General features: G+C 39.9%; 2 protein-coding genes across 3 annotated transcripts; both read left to right on the forward strand.

Moving 5' to 3' along the window:
* Positions 1-4349: 4349 nt before the first annotated feature.
* LOC110702903 (pentatricopeptide repeat-containing protein At4g01570-like) lies at positions 4350-7785 on the forward strand. Its single transcript, XM_021880657.1, is given in 3 exon segments — positions 4350-4672; positions 5296-6322; positions 6325-7785. Coding segments are annotated over 2 exon segments (2421 nt in total). The 5' UTR covers positions 4350-4672; positions 5296-5325; the 3' UTR covers positions 7749-7785.
* Positions 7701-10220, forward strand: LOC110702904 (bifunctional nuclease 2-like). Of its 2 annotated transcripts, XM_021880659.1 has the most exons (4): positions 7701-7817; positions 8300-8589; positions 9192-9362; positions 9618-10220. In XM_021880659.1, the coding sequence occupies exons 2-4, from the start codon at positions 8316-8318 to the stop codon at positions 9620-9622; spliced, it is 450 nt and encodes a 149-aa protein (XP_021736351.1). In that variant the 5' UTR covers positions 7701-7817; positions 8300-8315; the 3' UTR covers positions 9623-10220. The 2 variants fall into 2 exon arrangements, with proteins under 2 accessions (XP_021736351.1, XP_021736350.1); XM_021880658.1 differs by lacking the exon at positions 9618-10220 and having other exon boundaries at positions 9192-9575.
* The last annotated feature ends 7798 nt before the right edge of the window (positions 10221-18018 follow it).

Genomic DNA, 18018 nt, shown 5'->3' on the forward strand with positions numbered 1-18018 from the left:
CTCTCGTATTTGGTCTGTAGCTAAAGATGAAGCACTAATTGCTAGCTATTTGGATCACTACACCTGATAAATTAATTGGGTCAAACTAGAAAGCATCATTTCTATGACAAAAGGTTCTGCATCGTATGATTTGGCTCAAGCTGAAAAGCCACATATCTTGCCACCAAGAACGAGCAAAATGTTGGAGAATCGTTGGAGACGAATTGCTCCAGATATTGTTTTGTGGGGAAGGTGTTATGAAGAAGCTGGTAAACTTGGAAGTGGGTACAACAAGGATGACTGAATCCAAAATGCACATAATATATTTCGTAACTCTGTACTTCCTAAGCCTAGGAACTTCTTATGTGTGCATGGTTGGAGGATGGTCATTAAAGAACCAAAGCGGATGTCGAAAATTCGGTGGGCACTATCTAAAGAAGAAAGGTAGGCAATGCAACTTAAAAGAGGATGTAGATGATAATCAGCAGGACAGCAGTGGAAGTGGGAAGAGATATAGAGTCGATGGAGATGACCAGACCGATTCTTCTGGCGGTGGATTTTTTTTTGGAGGACTCCTCGACTTGTGGTGTTAAGAAAACTAAGGCGAAGCGCAAAGGCAAAGGAGTTGCGATGGAAGGGGCAGTTTTTAGTTTTATTGAGGAAATGCATGCAAACATCGAGGTTAGAGTTCAAGAGGCTAATACGCGCCAACAAAGATTAGAAATGGAAAGGGCAAAGGAACAAAGGAGGCAAATACAAATGGAATTAACTGAGCAACAGTTGCAATTTGAACAAATGAAGATGAAGTTTGATATGCTTCAAACTTTAATATCTAAGGCAACACTTACGCCTAGTGAAGAAGCGTTTAGGGACAAATTGATGCAAGAGCTATACGGAGGTAATTAAAGCTAGTTCAATCTTGATTAAGTATTTTATGATTTATCCCCTGGGATGTGTTTTATTGTTGGTTTTTTTTAATCATGTAGTTTTGTTTTTAATAGTCTTATTATATAATTATGTAATTTATATTTATGGTAATGTTATGCTATGTAATTTTAACGGTTTTTTCCACCATATACCCCTGAGTTTATTGTTTATTCACCACATACCCTGAAAATTTTCAAATTCACCATATACCCTTGAGTTGTTACAAAAATTCACCATATACCCCTAATGACAACAAGATGGGTAGAATTTGGTTAATTATGCATTGAAACCACCTTAAATCTCTTCCTCATCCCCAAAACCACTCTTCTCCTTTCTCCAACCCTTAAAATCACTTTAAATCTCCATAACCATATCCGTATGATTGATTTTGAGGATAAGAAAAAGAAATTTCTGGTGGTTTGGGGGTGGGAAAAAAGAATTTGGGTGGTTTTGAAGGTAGGGGAATGTATTAGGGTGGTTTCGAGTCAAAATTAACCTTAATGACTGACGAAGTTAACAATCATTAGTCATCAAGGGTATATGGTGTATTTTTGTGAAAACTCGGGGGTATATGATAAATTTAAAAAAGTTCAGGGGTATATGGTGAATAAACAAAAAACTCAGGGGTATATGGTGAAAAAACCGTAATTTTAATCAATTGTTATTTGTGTATAGTATTAATTTCCTGTATTAATGTAACTTATTATTGTCAATGTATGTCATTGAATTGTCACTGAATTTGCATTGAGTTGTCACTTAACTTTATGAAGTTTGTTTTCCTCCACAATTTTTATTGCAGTAAGTTTTATAGCTGGTGTAATTTCCAACACATCATTTGGAAGAGAGCTTTTACCATGCATGGTTTGTCATTGTCTAAGCAAGTTGTCAAAATCATCACCTGCATGGAAATACTACCAAAGCCAAAAAAAAAAATAGTCTATATAAAGGACTTTGAAACCCTTAAATGAAAACCATTCACAAATTAAACCATATCCATTGACCAACAAATGTAGTAGATGAATTTGCAAGGAGTTATTTACTAGCTATATTGTACCCACAATCTACTACACCACAACCCTTAAATCAGAATGTAAATGAGGGTGTCGAGGAGGATGTTAGGGGAGATAAAAAGAGGGAGGAGGGCCATAATCAATTGCACAACGATTACTTCGCATTGAATTCCGTGTACAATGATAAACAATTTCGTCGAAGGTTTCGAATGAATAGACTGTTGTTTAATCACATTATGAACACGGTGGTTGAAATTGACGAGTTTTTCAAGCAGTGAAGAGATGCCACGGGAAGGCTTGGATTATCACCATTACAGAAATGCACAGCAGCAATAAGAATGTTAGCATATGGTTTGGCACAAGATGTTGTCGATGAATAGGTACGCAAGGGCCAAACAACTGCACGGCGATCATTGCACCATTTTTGTGAAGGGGTAATCAAGAATTTTCAAGATGAGTATCTTAGAAGTCCAACGGATGATGACCTAAGAAGGATCTTTCACTAAAATGAAAGCAGAGGATTTCCAAAAATGATTGGTAGCATTGATTGCATGCACCGGGTGTGGAAGAACGAATTGCCCTATGGCATGGAAAGCCCAATATTCTGGACGAACTAAGAATGCAACCCTAGTTTTGGAAGCCGTTGCAGATCAAGACTTATGGATATGACATGCTTTCTTTGGAATTCCTGGCTCATGTAATGATCTTAACATCCTGTATAGATCTACTGTATTTGATGATATTTTGCAGGGTCGGGCACCTCCAATAAATTTTCTAGTGAACGGTCATGATAGTCGAGGATGAACTTCATAACTACATTCGAGCTGAGGTTTTGAGAAAATTCTATGAAGAAGATCGACCACAACGTAGAAGCACCGGAGCCGGAACAAGCAGAAGTGCAACGGTGAACAATGATGAACCTTTTCAGTTCAATACTGGACAACCAGAAAACATTAATATTGACACTTATTTGGGAAGAAAAAATGCTTTACGTGATAAGGGTAAGCATGAATCGCTTAAATATGACCTTATTGAGCATATTTGGCAAGAATTTGGTCCCGATAATCAATAAGCTTGTGTTTAATTATTAGGACAAAAAATAGTTTGATTTTTTTTTTCTTAAAAAAATAATTATAATATGTAATGTTAATGTTTTATTATTTGATATGAAAAAGTAGATCAATTGAATTAGATAATTAGCATCATTAGCATATACAATGTACGATTTGTTGTAAACATTCATAATCATATAAACAATTAGATGATGATAATGGGTAGGAGAGAGAGTGGTGTGGGGGGTTTTTTTTTTTTTAACCCATGAATGTGTGAGAAGTTGTAAAAATAAAATGTCCATGAGGAAAAGTGGGAAAGAAGAGTGAGAAAGTGGGCAGAGAGATAATGACATTTTTTTTGCCCAAGAATGAGAGTGATCTAAGTATAAACTTTGTAGGATCTAGTCTTTTCTCAAGTATATATATGCCATGTAAGGAGTTACTAATTTGGGTGGGGGGAGGGGGGGTGTGCACACTTAAGAGGAAATTGACTTTCATTCATAGTGAAATCTGTTATCTTGAAAAGTTATTATTTTTTTAAAGTTACATTCTTGGAAAGTTATCTTTTTTTGGAAATCTACTACTTTCAACATGTTTCTAATAATGGATGTTTTATGGAAGGTCTGTTTAAGCATGGTTTATTTAAGATAAATGCTTTTTCAAAGCATGTTTAATTAAAAAAAAAGGTATTCACATGTCTAGTATGTGTATGTACTTAGTGTTTTTGCTAATTTATATTTCATTTTTGTTTTGGTTCGCCCTATTAACTAATTTTTGGTGAGCATTCATGATTTCAGATAGAGATTTTATATTGCATTGGGAGTTCGATATTGATCACTTAGTTAGAGTTCCTTTTGAAGTTTTATAAGTATGTACTCAACAACCTTAGCTTGGTTAAGTTGTTGGTAAAATAAATTTGGTTTTGGTTTCCGCGGCTAAATTAGTTTGCTTTGAGCTAACCTTACGTTATCACGCGACGGTAAATACGCCCAAGTTTCTCTTTACAGTATTCACTAAAAAAAAAAAAAAACTCTCTCTCATATACATCAACCAAACAAATAATTTCCAACATTCTTCTGTTAACCATGAACAAAAAAATTATTCATGTTATTATTCACCTACCCCACCTCCAAGATCCAAGGGCATGCATGAGGACACGTGGTAAGCTGCTCTATGTTGTCTATATCAGCAATTTACCTTTTATTTTATTTATTTGTTTTAAAAAAAAATGTCACTTTTGGAGTAAAAACTTCAACAAATGTGAGTTTTTTGTGAGAGAAATATTTTTCATGAACAATTTGGTTTTCCAAACCATTCATATTTATACAAGCCACTGTTCACTATCACCCCATTTTTTTTTTACATTATTTCATTCAAATAGTAACACAAATAATTTTATTTGTTCACGACTAAGGGTGTTCTAGCGTTTTTAAACCATGGTTATCATGAAAATAGTTTACTACATTCCTCAATTCTTGTAAAAAAAATAATTCTGTTTCCTCCTCAACCACACTATCTCTCCTCCACAGACCACACTTCATTTTCTCTTTCCCCTAATTTAGAGTTGAAGAGCTGAATTAGGGAAAAAAGGGACGTTTTGGCTTTAATGGGGTTATCAAGGCCTCCAACTCTACCTCTCTCACTTCTCCATTCAACGTTCTCCATTCAAGCGCAGTTGACGTTCTCCGTTGAACTCTTAATTAGGTAAGTTGTTTGTATTTGTTATCATCATATCAATTTCACAATCTAATTTGATTATCGCTGCATTAACTGTATGATTTAGTGTATAAGTTATTAAATTGTAGGTTGTTTGTTAATATTCGAGGTTGATTAGTTGATTTCTGATCAAGTAATGTATAATTGAACTGGTTGAATGATTGTGTGATGTATGTTACTAGCAACTAGCCTACTTTCATTAAAATTTTGGTGTAGGACTTTTTATATGGTTTCTTCACATGTATGCGACGATTTGCATTATGTGAATATGAATTATGAATTATGTGAATATGTATTATGTTGACAAGTTGCCGCGATTTCCGTCCTTCACCCGGGTGTAAAATTACACCCTCCTACATTATCCTCCCCGCATAGAGTGTATAGGAAATTGTGAGAGGGTGTAGGAAAGACATTATGCAAAATGTTCAATTTAAGAATGTAAGATTTGACTACAATTTTCTTTCTTAAGCCAACAGCAGATTTTTGGGTGGATGGTGGTTGTAGTTATGTTTTTGTCCTGTGATTTGACTGGTTTCTGTATGACTTAAAAATTTTGCGTCGCACTTCAAGTCTTTATTTTAATATATTTGAGAATTTGATCATGATTGTAGGTTTCAATTGAAGATTTAGAATGATTTGGGATGCAAACTTCTTTAGATATTGTTTTGTGGAGGAGCTGTCGTTACTTCTGCTCTTCTACTTCTGGCCAATTAAAGAGATCAAAGTCTATCTCTACTCAATCAAAAGAAATCGGGAACCTTCTCGTGGCAGCCCATATCACCAAAACTTTGTCTCAATCTGGAACGGAAAATCTTGATGTTGATTCCGTATCTCTCTCTGAGAGTCTTATTCAGCATGTTCTTAGAAAGACCTCCCTTGACCCTTCCAAAAAGATTGAGTTTTTCAAGTGGTGCTCTGATAGGTATGGTTATAAACACTCTACAGAAGCTTATTCCCAGATTTTCCGTGTACTTTGTCATTCAAGGAATCACAATCACCTTAATGATCATGTGGTGCAGTATCTATTTAGTGCGATGAAGCATGATGGCGTCCTTGTTGATTCAGCCACCTTTAAGCTTCTGCTTGATGCTTTTATCAATTCTGGTCAGATTGATTCTGCTCTTGCAACTCTTGACCAGATGGAAGCTTTAGGAGCTACCTTTAGTCCCCTAATGTATAATTCTGTTGTCATTGCTCTGGTTCGAAAAAAGCAGCTTGGTTTAGCTTTAACTATGTTTACCAGACTTCTAGAAATGTCCAGCGGCAGTGGAGCTGCTGTTCCCTGTGAGCCTGTTGCCTGCAATGAATTGCTCGTTTCTCTCAGAAGAGCCGAAATGAAGGAAGAGTTTGGGAAAGTATTTTCCTGTTTGAGAGAGAAGAACATTGCATTGGATACATGGGGTTATAATATATGCATTCATTCATTTGGCTGTTGGGGTGACCTTGAAACTTCACTCCGCCTTTTTAGGGAGATGAAGGAACCAAGTGCTGGTACATGTTGTGGTCCAGATCTGTGTACTTATAATAGTCTCATACATGTACTCTGTTTAGTTGGCAAGGTGAAGGATGCATTAATTGTTTGGGAGGAGCTAAAACACTCAGGTCATGAGCCTGATGCTTTCACTTATCGTATATTAATACAGGCTGCTGCAAATCGTATCAGGTTAAAGTTGCAACTAAGATCTTTAATGAAATGCTATGTAGTGGTTTCCAACCAGATACTGTTGTATACAATTCTCTCCTAGATGCTTTTCTAAAGGCTAGAAAGCTCACAGAAGCCTGCCAACTTTTTGAGAAGATGACGCAAGAAGGGGTTAGTGCAACATGTTGGACATACAACATTTTAATTGATGGGCTGATTAAAAATGACAGGGCAGTTGCTGGTTACACACTTTTCTGTGATTTGAAAAAGAAAGGGCAGTTTGTCGATGGAATTACTTATAGCATCATCATTATGCATCTTTGTAGGGAGGGCCAAATCGAGGAAGCCTTGCATTTGGTAGAAGAGATGGAAGGCAGGGGATTTGTTGTTGATCTAGTCACTATAACTTCACTCTTAATTGGATTTTATAAGCAAGGTCGATGGAATTCAACAGACCAGTTGATGAGACACATAAGAGATGGAAATTTGTTGCACAATGTTCTCAGGTGGAAAGCTAATATGGAAGCTACATTGAAACATCAGCAGAAAAAAAGAGAGGATTGCACCCCCATTTTCCCAGCTGAAGGCAATTTTAGTGAAATTGTGGACTTGCTCTCAGTTGATGGTGGAGCAGATAGCGGTGTAGGATCAGGTGATGATGAATATTCAGATTGGGAGGCAGGCACTGCTGATGCGGATGAGTGGTCATCATCTCCTTACATGGATCAATTGGCGAATGAAGTCAAATCCAATGGCCAATTTTTTAAATGGTTCTCTTTGAACAAGGGTCGGCGAGTTCAAGCAAAAAGGATGAACTCATTTGATATTGACATGGTTAATACATACTTGTCCATTTTTTTGGCAAAGGGTCAATTGAGCATAGCATGCAAACTGTTTGAGGTTTTTACTGATATGGGAATTGATGCTGTGAATTATACATACAATTCCATAATGAGTTCATTTGTGAAGAAGGGTTATTTTGATCAAACGTGGGGAATTCTTCATGAAATGGGTGAGAACCTTTGTCCAGCTGATGTAGCAACATATAACATTATCATTCAAAGTTTGGGAAAGATGGGAAGAGCAGATCTAGCTAGCTCCATCCTAGATAAGCTAGTGAGCGAGGGTGGTTATCTTGATATTGTTATGTACAATACTCTCATGAATGTCCTTGGTAAGGTTGGTAGAGTTGATGAAGCGTTGAAGCTTTTTGTGCAGATGAGGAAAAGTGGGATAAACCCTGATATTGTTACTTTTAACACATTAATCGAAATTCATACAAAGGTGGGTAGACTGAAAGATGCACACAAACTCCTAAGGATGATGTTAGATGCAGGTTGTTTACCAAATAATGTGACTGATACAATATTAGATAAGCTCGGGAAGGAGATGAAGAAAGCACCAACCAAGGGCAATGATTAGAAAGCACCAAAAAGTCATTGATGTAAATGGGATTTGATCCGATGTCAACCCTGAGCCTTGAGGCCTTGGGTACTTTCCCTGGGACTTTTACTTTATATTTAACTGGGAAAATTGATTGGATAATATTAAATATTGCATGAATTATATTGTGGCCTTTGTGGGTTATAAATGATAAAAATTCTCTGTTTTGTTGGCTGTTTTTTCTGTAGCCGATTGTGTATCAGACATTTGGTCCAGAAGGGTATCACTATAAAAAGTGTGTAAACCTAGTTATATTAGTATACATTAATAAAAAGAAGGAACATTTATTTCTGGAAAGTTTTGAAATAGTACCAAGTGGGAAAGTCAATTATGTGTTTTATGAAGCTGCTATCAAGTTTCTGATGTCTTATCTTGCTAATTGCTAGCTTAAGTGAGTAGGAAATGCCTAAATGATCAAGTGTTAGTAAAATTTCTGATGATAGCTTAACTGGTTTGATCATGGATACCTTTTGGTTTCTTTTAAGTTATTATAATGTAGTTCATGTAATGAAATTGTTTGTTGATCTTAGGACTTGGAAGTAGGACATGGGGTCATTAGCTATTCGTGCGAAGCAGGTTGGTGTTTACCAAGTACCAATTAGTTTTGCTTTGATGAAGGATGCCATGCTCAGAAGTGTATTTTGGGCTTATAAGAGTGTTAGCCAACGATCTACTAACGTGAGCGTGCTTACTCTCCCACTTAATATCCGAAGGCTTGGTACAGTTCATTGCACTTTTAGTTCATCTTCTAACGGAAGTGGTAGCGTAACAGAAAAGGAAAATGATGAGGATTATGTCAACTCCAGTGTAATTGAAGCTGGTAGGATGTACTCTCATTACCATTTCATGAGACTGAATGTTGGAATAGCTATGGTTTATATAAACTCATCAGCTTATCTTATAATTTGGTATTCTTGCTTGCTAACATGTGTCTGGATTTCCTAGGTCCATAGATACTACAATGTATTTTTCTGTTAACTTCCAAAAGTGTCAAGTGATAGTATGAGACTATGCATTGTGCAACCCCTAGTTCTATGTTTGTTTTCTTACGACCGATTATCAACCAGTAATCTCTCACTTTCTGTCTCTTTTTGTAACTGTTATCATTGCACTGGATTGTTGGAGTATTGTGGTTGATGGGTTATAAACTTTATTTGCTAGGACATTAATGAACTACTTAAGAGAAAACTTGCATTCTCTTGCCACATCTATTTTTTCAATGGTGATGATTCAAGATACACCCTAAGTTTACAATAGATACAAGTCAATTCTGCATGCCTGCTTTGGGGCAAATAAGCTCCATTCAGGCATTCACTGTTGATTCTTTGGAGAATAATGTGTTGCCTGTTTCTAGATTTTGTTTTCTTCACAAATTATTTTGTGCATACTATTAATCAGTATATCTGTAATGCTTTATTGTAGTTGAGGTGAAATGTGGTTCAGATGGCTTCACATTAAAGATGAGAGATGGCAGGTTCTTAAACTGTGTCCATAACAGCCCTCAAGGTGGCCATCTTCCAGATTATGCACCGCACCCAGCCATTGTGCTTAAGATGGAAGATGGAACGGGTCTTTTTCTTCCAATAATCGTTTGTATGTACATAGACCTCTTTGCTAGCAGATCTGTGTTTTTTGAATTTTGCTAAACCAATTTGATAATTGTCAAAACTTCAAAATTATGTGTTCTTGCAGTGGAGATGCCTATTGTGTTGCTCATGGCTGCTATGCGTAATGTACATTTTGGAAGTGTATATTCTTCAATGCAACGCAATTTTACTGTTAAGTTAATCAGCTATAATTTTCATAGTTATATAAATTTAATCACAAATTTTCTGATGAAATGTGCAGGTTAGGCCAACAATGTATCAGAATATGAAGGAGATGATTGAGAAGATGGGATATACAGGAAGTGGTTTTAAAAAAATTCCCCTCCCCATTGGTTATTTGGTGGAAAGTGTAATATGTCTTTTGAACCCCACAAAGCATATTGCTTAGATGCATCTTTGCAGGTCAAACTTGTCCGTATATTTAAGAGTCTGTAAAGCAAATATTGATCAGTTACATCTCACAAAGGCATGTATATAGTTATGTTTACATTTATAGATTGTTTAGTTTTTTCTTGTGAAGAACAATGGAAAGTCAATGATATAGGTTGATAATGAATTAAAATGTATCAGTTTTGACCTTCGACCTTCAGGTACATACATTTTCTTTCAAATAGTCACTCTTCAAGGGCCTTTTCGGATGCTATCTTTCCGTTTAGCCATGGAAAGAAAAAAATTTAACTTTAATTTACCTTTTCTTGTACGAAGCGCTATTATACTGCATCCTTTTGTTAATTTTTGCTTAGATTCAGTGCTAGTTGCCTGATATCCTTGTATATCAGTTCAGATTTTGGATCTATATGCTTTTAGCTTACTGAAGTCAGTGCTATGCCTATCTTTTATGCTATGCTGCAGTGTATTGATATCTCAACTTGTCTTCAGATGATTGTACCTTGTGTAAAATATTTTCTGTTAAGCAACTTACACACAATACTGTTTGCATTATTTCAGGCAAGGAAATTGGTCTGATGCACCTAGATCTGTTTATTATTTGGTTATTATTCTAAAATTTTCCTCATATGCTATAAATCTACAATAGATTTACTCAAAGTTAATGCATATGCTTTCCCCAGGGTCCAACTGTTGGTTTGACCATTTAATAGAAAGACCTAAGAGATATGGAGTAAATTATTCTTCAGTAATCAGTATCGAGTTCTTACTATATATTAACATTGGAAAGTTGACCTACCCCCTCTTACACATCTTCTGCTACAACATGCTTTCTGTTGAAAATGAATAAATTTATGTTAACAGAAGTCCGTCAACTAATGTTACATCATAGACTTTTCACTACAAAGATCTCTTCTCATGTACAAGCAATTCCAAATAACAGATGCATATCACAAAGTGTATCAAATCTTATAAGTTAAATAGTTTTTAAGCTTTACTCTGAAGCTTATCTGTATCTTTACAGCAGCACAGGTGCCTATACAAGTCAACAGGAACTTGGCTCAAAGTGATGGTATGAAGATTGTTGAATCTCCAAGGGCCTTGCATAAGATGTCATGTCATTCACAGAAGGGTTAGTGATATTGAAGAGAGTGTAAATACATTTCAAACAACGCCAACACAGATGCCTTCTGAGAAAGAGGAGTTGCTAAATGCTGCAATATATCGAGTGGTGATGCACTAGAAGTCGGATTGATTGCAACCAGAAGGGTAGCTCTCTTAATTATAAATTTGTTACTATTACTAATTATATAATGAACTATTTTTCTGATGTAACAAAATAAAATGAATAGAGAAACTAGAAGGGCAGCTCTTCATGTGTCCAGCTACAGGAAAATTGAATAAGGCCGTGAGGTGTTTTATGGTACTTTATATCATTGTTTGATGGGCAGGCATTACATGAAGCTTTGATGAGGCAGGAAGACTTGCTTGCATACTTTGATACACAAGAATTTGCTAGATTCCAAATTATGAAAAACCTTGCTACTTAAGGTATTAACGTGTGTTTAGGGTAAAATACCCCGGTCCAATGGACCAATTGCATGCTGACACATGTCACCCTTAGAGAGGTTTCTGAAAGAACCAATTCTCCGATGACACGTGGCAGTCCAAGTCATGAAAGGGGAGCTGATCCTCAAACCCTATAAATAGGGAGAGATCCCCATTTATTGCACATTCAGAAATATTCACAAATCAGAGCAATATTAATTGCAGATATTCTCTCTCGGAATCCGAGGGAACCTCTTTACATTCCGCACTTTTAACTCCGTCCTTACATACTAACTTGATCGTCGGAGGCGGAATTCCACCCAACCGGAGTTTTCGTGGTTTTTGCAGGTACAGACGGTCGACATCCATTCTTGGAATTGTAACTCTCCCGAGGGACTCCAAAAACCCCGAAACATTTGGCGCCGTCTGCGGGGAGAGTACTTCTAAGATGGCTTTCCGTGAGTCTGTACTGCCCATTAATGAGAAACGGCCTACGGCCGAAGCCGAGGTCCACACGGACCAAGATAGTGGTGACGACTTTGAGGTCGACACCTATATGGCTCCAGACGGGTCACTCAGAACAAGACGCACTCGTTCCAAGCAAAACAAGGGAATAGGGCAAAGACAAAGCTGGTCCAAGTAACCCAACCGTTAAGGCGGCTGGACAACCCCAGACGGTGGAGGGTGCTGCCTCTGTTATAAGAGACGAACTCATGAAATTCATGACAAGTTTCAAAGGGGAAATCAAGGACCTGATAAACAAGAAGACGACTGACACCAACAGGGGTCAGTCAGCCAAGAAGTCTTCTCCCTCAGGGAAGAAGCATGTGAAGGATCGTGTGCCTACTCCTCACCCTAAACCAAAGGGGACGGATGGGCCCATGACTGATTTATCAAAATTCTGTTTCCTTGAAGCAGGGAAAAGGAAGGCCATCCGGCAAGTTCAGCCGGATGGATCAAAAAAGACTTACTCGAATGCCCGGATGTAACTAGCAGAAGAGAAGTAAACATTTGTTTGAGTCGGCTTCAACGTCGACTTACCCAGGTAGTTTCCCGAATACTTCGATGAGGTATTCGGAAATAAAGCGAGAGAGTCAGTCACGCGGCATGTCCGCACCAACTGGCCCTCAGATCATCTAGCCGGCTCCGTATGTGCTCCAACAGCCATAGATTCCATATGGATCACCCAACATGCAGCCGACCCTCTTTGGGGGTCAGGCGACACTAAATGTTCAGCCATTGGACTGGCAGCTCCAGCTGCTAAAACTTAGGGAACAACTGTCGGCGTTCTCTAGGGAGATAACCGAGGCGGCTCAGCCGGCCAAGGTTAAGAATGTGTTGGTTGGTACCTATGACGGTACCACCAACCCGGAAGACCACCTAATGGCGTACACCAACCTCATGTATCTACAGGGGTTGGATGATGCCGCTTGGTGCCGGTGCTTCCCGGCGACATTGAAGGGCATAGCCCAACGATGGTTTGGCAATTTGCCAGCCGGTTGCATCAACAATTTTAAGACGCTTGCATACCTTTTTACGTCCAACTTCTCTATGAACATCCCCGCCAAAAAGACAAGTCACGACTTGTAAGCTATTCAGCAGGGAGATAGAGAAGGGCTAAGGTCCTATGTCAGGCGGTTCAATCTGATGAGAATCCAGATTTAAGGGCTATTTGACGAAGTTACCTACACAGACTTTTTCAAAGGTCTGAAGGACGGGTCGACCTTTAAGTTCGACCTCGTCAGGAAGAGGGTTGCCACCCTCCAAGAGGCTCTGATGGAGGCGGAAGCCTATATACAGGCGACTGAGTTTTGCGCCATCAAGCAGCCGTCGGACCCTAAAAAGTGCGAAAAAAAGAGAACCGGTCTGCTCAGCCGGCTAAAAAAGAAGAGAGCAAGAAAATGAAAGAAATCTGGATGGCGGACAATTCTGGTCAGCCATCCCTGAAGAAAAGAAAGAGTTGAAACCGTACGCCCCCAAGTACGAGTTCAACAAGGACTGTTACTCCATCCTCATGGAGATTAAAGATCGGGTGACTATTGAGAAATCGGCTGCAATGAAAAATTCCGCCAAAAGTCAGGACAAAAGCAAATACCGTCACTTCCATGAGGATATAGGCCATGACACCGACGATTGATATAGCCTCAAGCGGTCGTCGTTAGACCATCTGACAAAGGGGTACTGAAGTCCTACATTCTGAAGTCCACCCTCAAAACAAACAGTGGACAACCGTCCCAAAAGCCTGACTAGCTTACTATAATTTCAGACATTGATGAAGAGCATATTTATACTATAGCAGTCGGTTTTACTGGAGGGGATCTTACCATCCGGGGCACCAAGGACAATATCAAAAAATTAGAGGTCAACTCAGTGGATGAGGGCTAGGCGTCGAAAGACCCCTTCCCTGAGGTCATCCTCTCTGAGAAGGACTGTGGAAAGGTCAGGCGGCCACATGATGACCCCATAGTCATCGAGTGCAAGGACGCTAATCAACGACTAGGCCGAATTCTTATTGATACCGGGAACTCATCTGACCTTATCAGCTATGGGTGCTTGGCAAATCTCAAGTACAAGCCTAGCAGCATGCACAAAGTCTCTCACCCCTTAATTGGTTTAGGGGGTGGAGTAGTGCATCCGGTGGGGAGGATTAACCTACCCATCCGGCTAGGAGAAAAGGGGGAAGGACGCCACATGGTCGTCAAATTCTTGGAGGTTGAAGAATTGACCGCCTACAATCTGATTTTGGGCCGTCCAACCCTCAACGAGTCAAAGGCAGTCATCATCCCATCCCTCATGCTGCTGAAATTTGAGAGGGATGATGGGTCAGTGAGTTCCCTGAATGGGGATCTGAAGACGACAAGGGAGTGTTATCTCTCAGACGTCAAGCCTACTGTGGCCGCAGCTGGCCAAGGCGAAGAGCCTATTGACCTTGATGACTTCAAGGAAGCCGCACCTACTCCTAAAGCAGCCGGCAAAAAGAGGAAGGCGGACCAGTTTAGAGGCAGTCAAGAAAGAAAAGCAATAACAATCACTGGTCGGGGAACGACCAGATGATCTCCGTCCCCAGCCGGCTAGTGAGCATATTGACATCCTTCTTGATGATACACGTCCGAAGCGAACTATTAAGGTGGGGATGGCTGCTTTTGCAAAGTTGGGTGCCGACTTGCACAAACTGTTGAAAGAATTCAAAGACATTTTTGCCTTTGAAGTGGAAGAGATGTCAGGTGTCAGCCCGGATCTTGCTGTCCTCAAACTTGCCGTGGATCCAAAAAAAGAAGCCAGTTAGGCAAAAGAAAATAAATCACGGCGAAGAGAGGTCTCAGGCGGCTGTCGCTGAGGTCAAGAAGCTGATGGATGCCGGGTTCATTCGGCAATGTCACTACCCGGATTGGGTAGTAAACGTTGTTCTTGTGAAAAAGCCGAATGGTACCTGGCGCATGTGTGTTGATTACACAGATATGAATAAGACATGTCCGAAGGATAGCTATCCACTTCCAAAGATCGACAGTCCAGTCGACTCTACAGTCGGTCATGCCTTGATGAGTTTCATGGACGCCTACTCAGGCTTTCATCAGATACCCTTGTGGAAAAAAGATCAAGAGAAAACGGAATTCGTCACTGATCAAGGGTTATCCTGTTATACGGTTATGCCGTTTGGGTTGAAGAATGCGCCTGCTACTTTCCAACGAATGATCAATACAGTCTTCATTAATCAAATTGGGAGGAATGTAGAGGCGTACATTGATGACATGATAGTCAAATCTAAGCTCCAGCCGGATCACCTTGCTGACCTCCGAGAAACATTCACCACCCTCAGGCGGCATAAGGTCATGCTTAATCCCAAGAAGTATGTCTTTGGTGTTAAGTCTGGGAAGTTTCTCGGATTTTTGATTGATCAAAGGGGGATAAAGGCCAGTCCAGAAAAGGTACAGGCGGTAATTGACATGAAGTCACCCCGCACTGTCAAAGATGTTAAAAAATTGACCAATTTCCTGGCAGCATTGGGGAGATTCCTCAGCCGTTCAAGTGACAAGTGCCTCTATTTTCTCCAAGCAATCAAGAAGAATACTAGATTCGAATGGGGGGAAAATGATGATGTGGCATTTCAGAAATTGAAAGAGCACTTGCACTCGTTGCCAAGGCTGGTTAGCCTTATAGCCGGGAAAGTTCTTTACACGTACTTGGCCGTCTCAAATTATGCCCTCAGTGTCGTTCTCCTAGCTGAGAGAGACAACATTCAACTCCCGGTCTATTTCATTAGCCATGTTCTTCGAAATGCTGAACTACGGTACCCCTTGGTTGAAAAATTTGTCCATGCCCTTTTCATGACAATTAAGAAGATGAAACCCTACTTCTTGGCTCATCCGGTGGTGGTCTACACAGATCAACCCCTCAAGCGGCCAATGACAACTTTGGAGTCATCCGGTAGGATGCTCAAATGGGCTATTGAAATGCAAAGCCTTGAAATCACTTTTGAACCTAGAAAGGCAGTGAAGGGTCAGGCGTTTGTCGACTTCATTTTTGAAATAACAAGGCCAGTTCAGCCGGAAAATCTTGATCAGGTTTGGAAAGTGTATGTAGACGGGAGCTCTACTATGAACGGCTGTGGTGTAGGGATAATATGCCAGTCTCCGGAAGGGGACAAATATGAATATGCACTATGGTTCAAGTTTCAAGCGTCGAATATTGAGGCAGAATATGAGGCCCTGCTAGCCGGTATCCGCATGTGTAAGGCGACAGGAGCAAGAAAGGTTGACGCCTGCTCTGATTCTCAGTTGATCGTTAGCTAATACCATGGTGACTACGAGGCCACCTATCCGGCTATGATCAAATATCTTCAGGCAGTCAAAGACGAGGTCGGGACACCTGACGAATTTCATCTAAGTCAAGTGCCCAGGTCAGAAAACAATCAGGCGGATGCACTCTCTAAACTGGCATCATCCGCCTCCTGTGATATGCCTAGGTTAGTCTTTTGGAAAGTCATGGAAAAGAGAAGCATTGAACATGATCCTATTGGTCTTGACCGAAGCTCAACCTGGATAAATGGCATCCGGGCTTATGTCGCAAACGACACTTTGTCGGATGCTCACTCAGAAGCGGCTGCAATGAAAAAACGTGCCGCAAGCTTTGAAATTCATAAGGGAGAGCTCTTCAGGAAGGGTTACCTCGAGCCGCTGCTGAAATGTGTTACACCGGAAAGGGGGGAAGAGATTCTAGAGGATCTGCACTCGGGCTTTTGTGCATCACATATAGGCGGTAGAACTCTAGCGAAAAGGGCCAGGCGCAAGGCTACTTTTGGCCCACTCTTGAGGCAGATGCCATGAAATGGTGAAGAAGTGTGATAAATGTAAAAAATATGACAAACTTATCCACCGTCTGGCTACTGATTTAACGGCTATCTACAGCCCAGTGCCATTCGCCAAATAGGGCATGGACATCCTGGTCCATATATGCCTGCTACTGGCGGTCAGAGGTACATCCTAGTTGTCGTTGATTACTTCACCAAATGGGTAGAGGCAGAGGCGGTCAAGGGCATAAAGACAAAGGATGTTGTCTCCTTCATTTGGAGGAACATTATTACCCGGTTTGGGGTACCTATGTCTATGGTCTTTGACAATGACCCTTATTTTGAGACGCCTACACTCAAGAGCTGGTTGGAAGATCAAGAGATCTCGCACTGTTTTGCCTCAGTCGGCCATCCCCAAGCAAACGGCCAACTTAAAGCCTTCAATAAGCTCATCTCAGACGACATAAAGAAGAAAATTGAAAGGGCTGGCGGTCTATGGGAAGATGAGTTGCCTCATGTCCTATAGGCCATCAGAACAACTAAAAGAGGGGCACCTACCGCTTGGAAACTCTAGACGGCAGACAGCTAGCCAGAACTTGGAATGTAGATAACTTGAAAAAGTACTACTTCTAAGACTTGTAAATATTTGTAAATAGAGTATATCAATGAAAATATTCTTTATTAACATATTTATTCTTTATAAATACCGCCTGTGCAATGTACAAACGGGCATGTAAAATTTTACGTCTGCTCCATCATGAGTATATAAGCTAAAGCCAACAACTTAGCAGCTATTTACGAGGCCAATGGCCGGATAACCTTCAAACCGCTTGCTCCAACATGAGCAGGCAACCGGCGACGCCCATTCGGGTGAATTTGTCGAAGAGAGCATCTCCCATTTGGGTGGTACATTGTTCTATAAATCATTACTCAAGCGGCTTTAACTGATTGTCTAGGTTAAAGATAACTCACGGTCGTTTGAATAATTAATTGAGAACTTAGATACAACCGGTCGTTGCTTCAAAGCAACACAAACGGTAACTGATATCTTGGTTATATATAACCGGTCTTTGCCTAAAGGCACTACAGCCGGTTACATATCAAAATTAAGCAAGGCTAAAGCCTTAGTAGCTAAAACATAACATGGTTATGACACCTACTCACTACTAATGACCGCTTTCTAATCAACAAATGGCAAAGACTAATTACCCTAAGGGGTAACTCACAGCTGGATAATAGAGTAATGTAGTTTGGTCCCTAACCGAACCCGTCTGCTATTCCAACTTAGATAATTATTTGAGAAATTTCTCTAAAGATGGCCAATGACCGTTTGTCTATTCGTTCGGATGCTTGATTGGACGACTGCCTTCTTAGGGTGGGGCAATTACCAAGCAAACAACTGTCTAGGGGCAGAAGAAGC

Source organism: Chenopodium quinoa, unplaced genomic scaffold, assembly GCF_001683475.1.
Source record: "Chenopodium quinoa cultivar QQ74 unplaced genomic scaffold, ASM168347v1, whole genome shotgun sequence".
In the NCBI taxonomy this organism is placed as follows: Eukaryota; Viridiplantae; Streptophyta; class Magnoliopsida; order Caryophyllales; family Amaranthaceae; genus Chenopodium; species Chenopodium quinoa.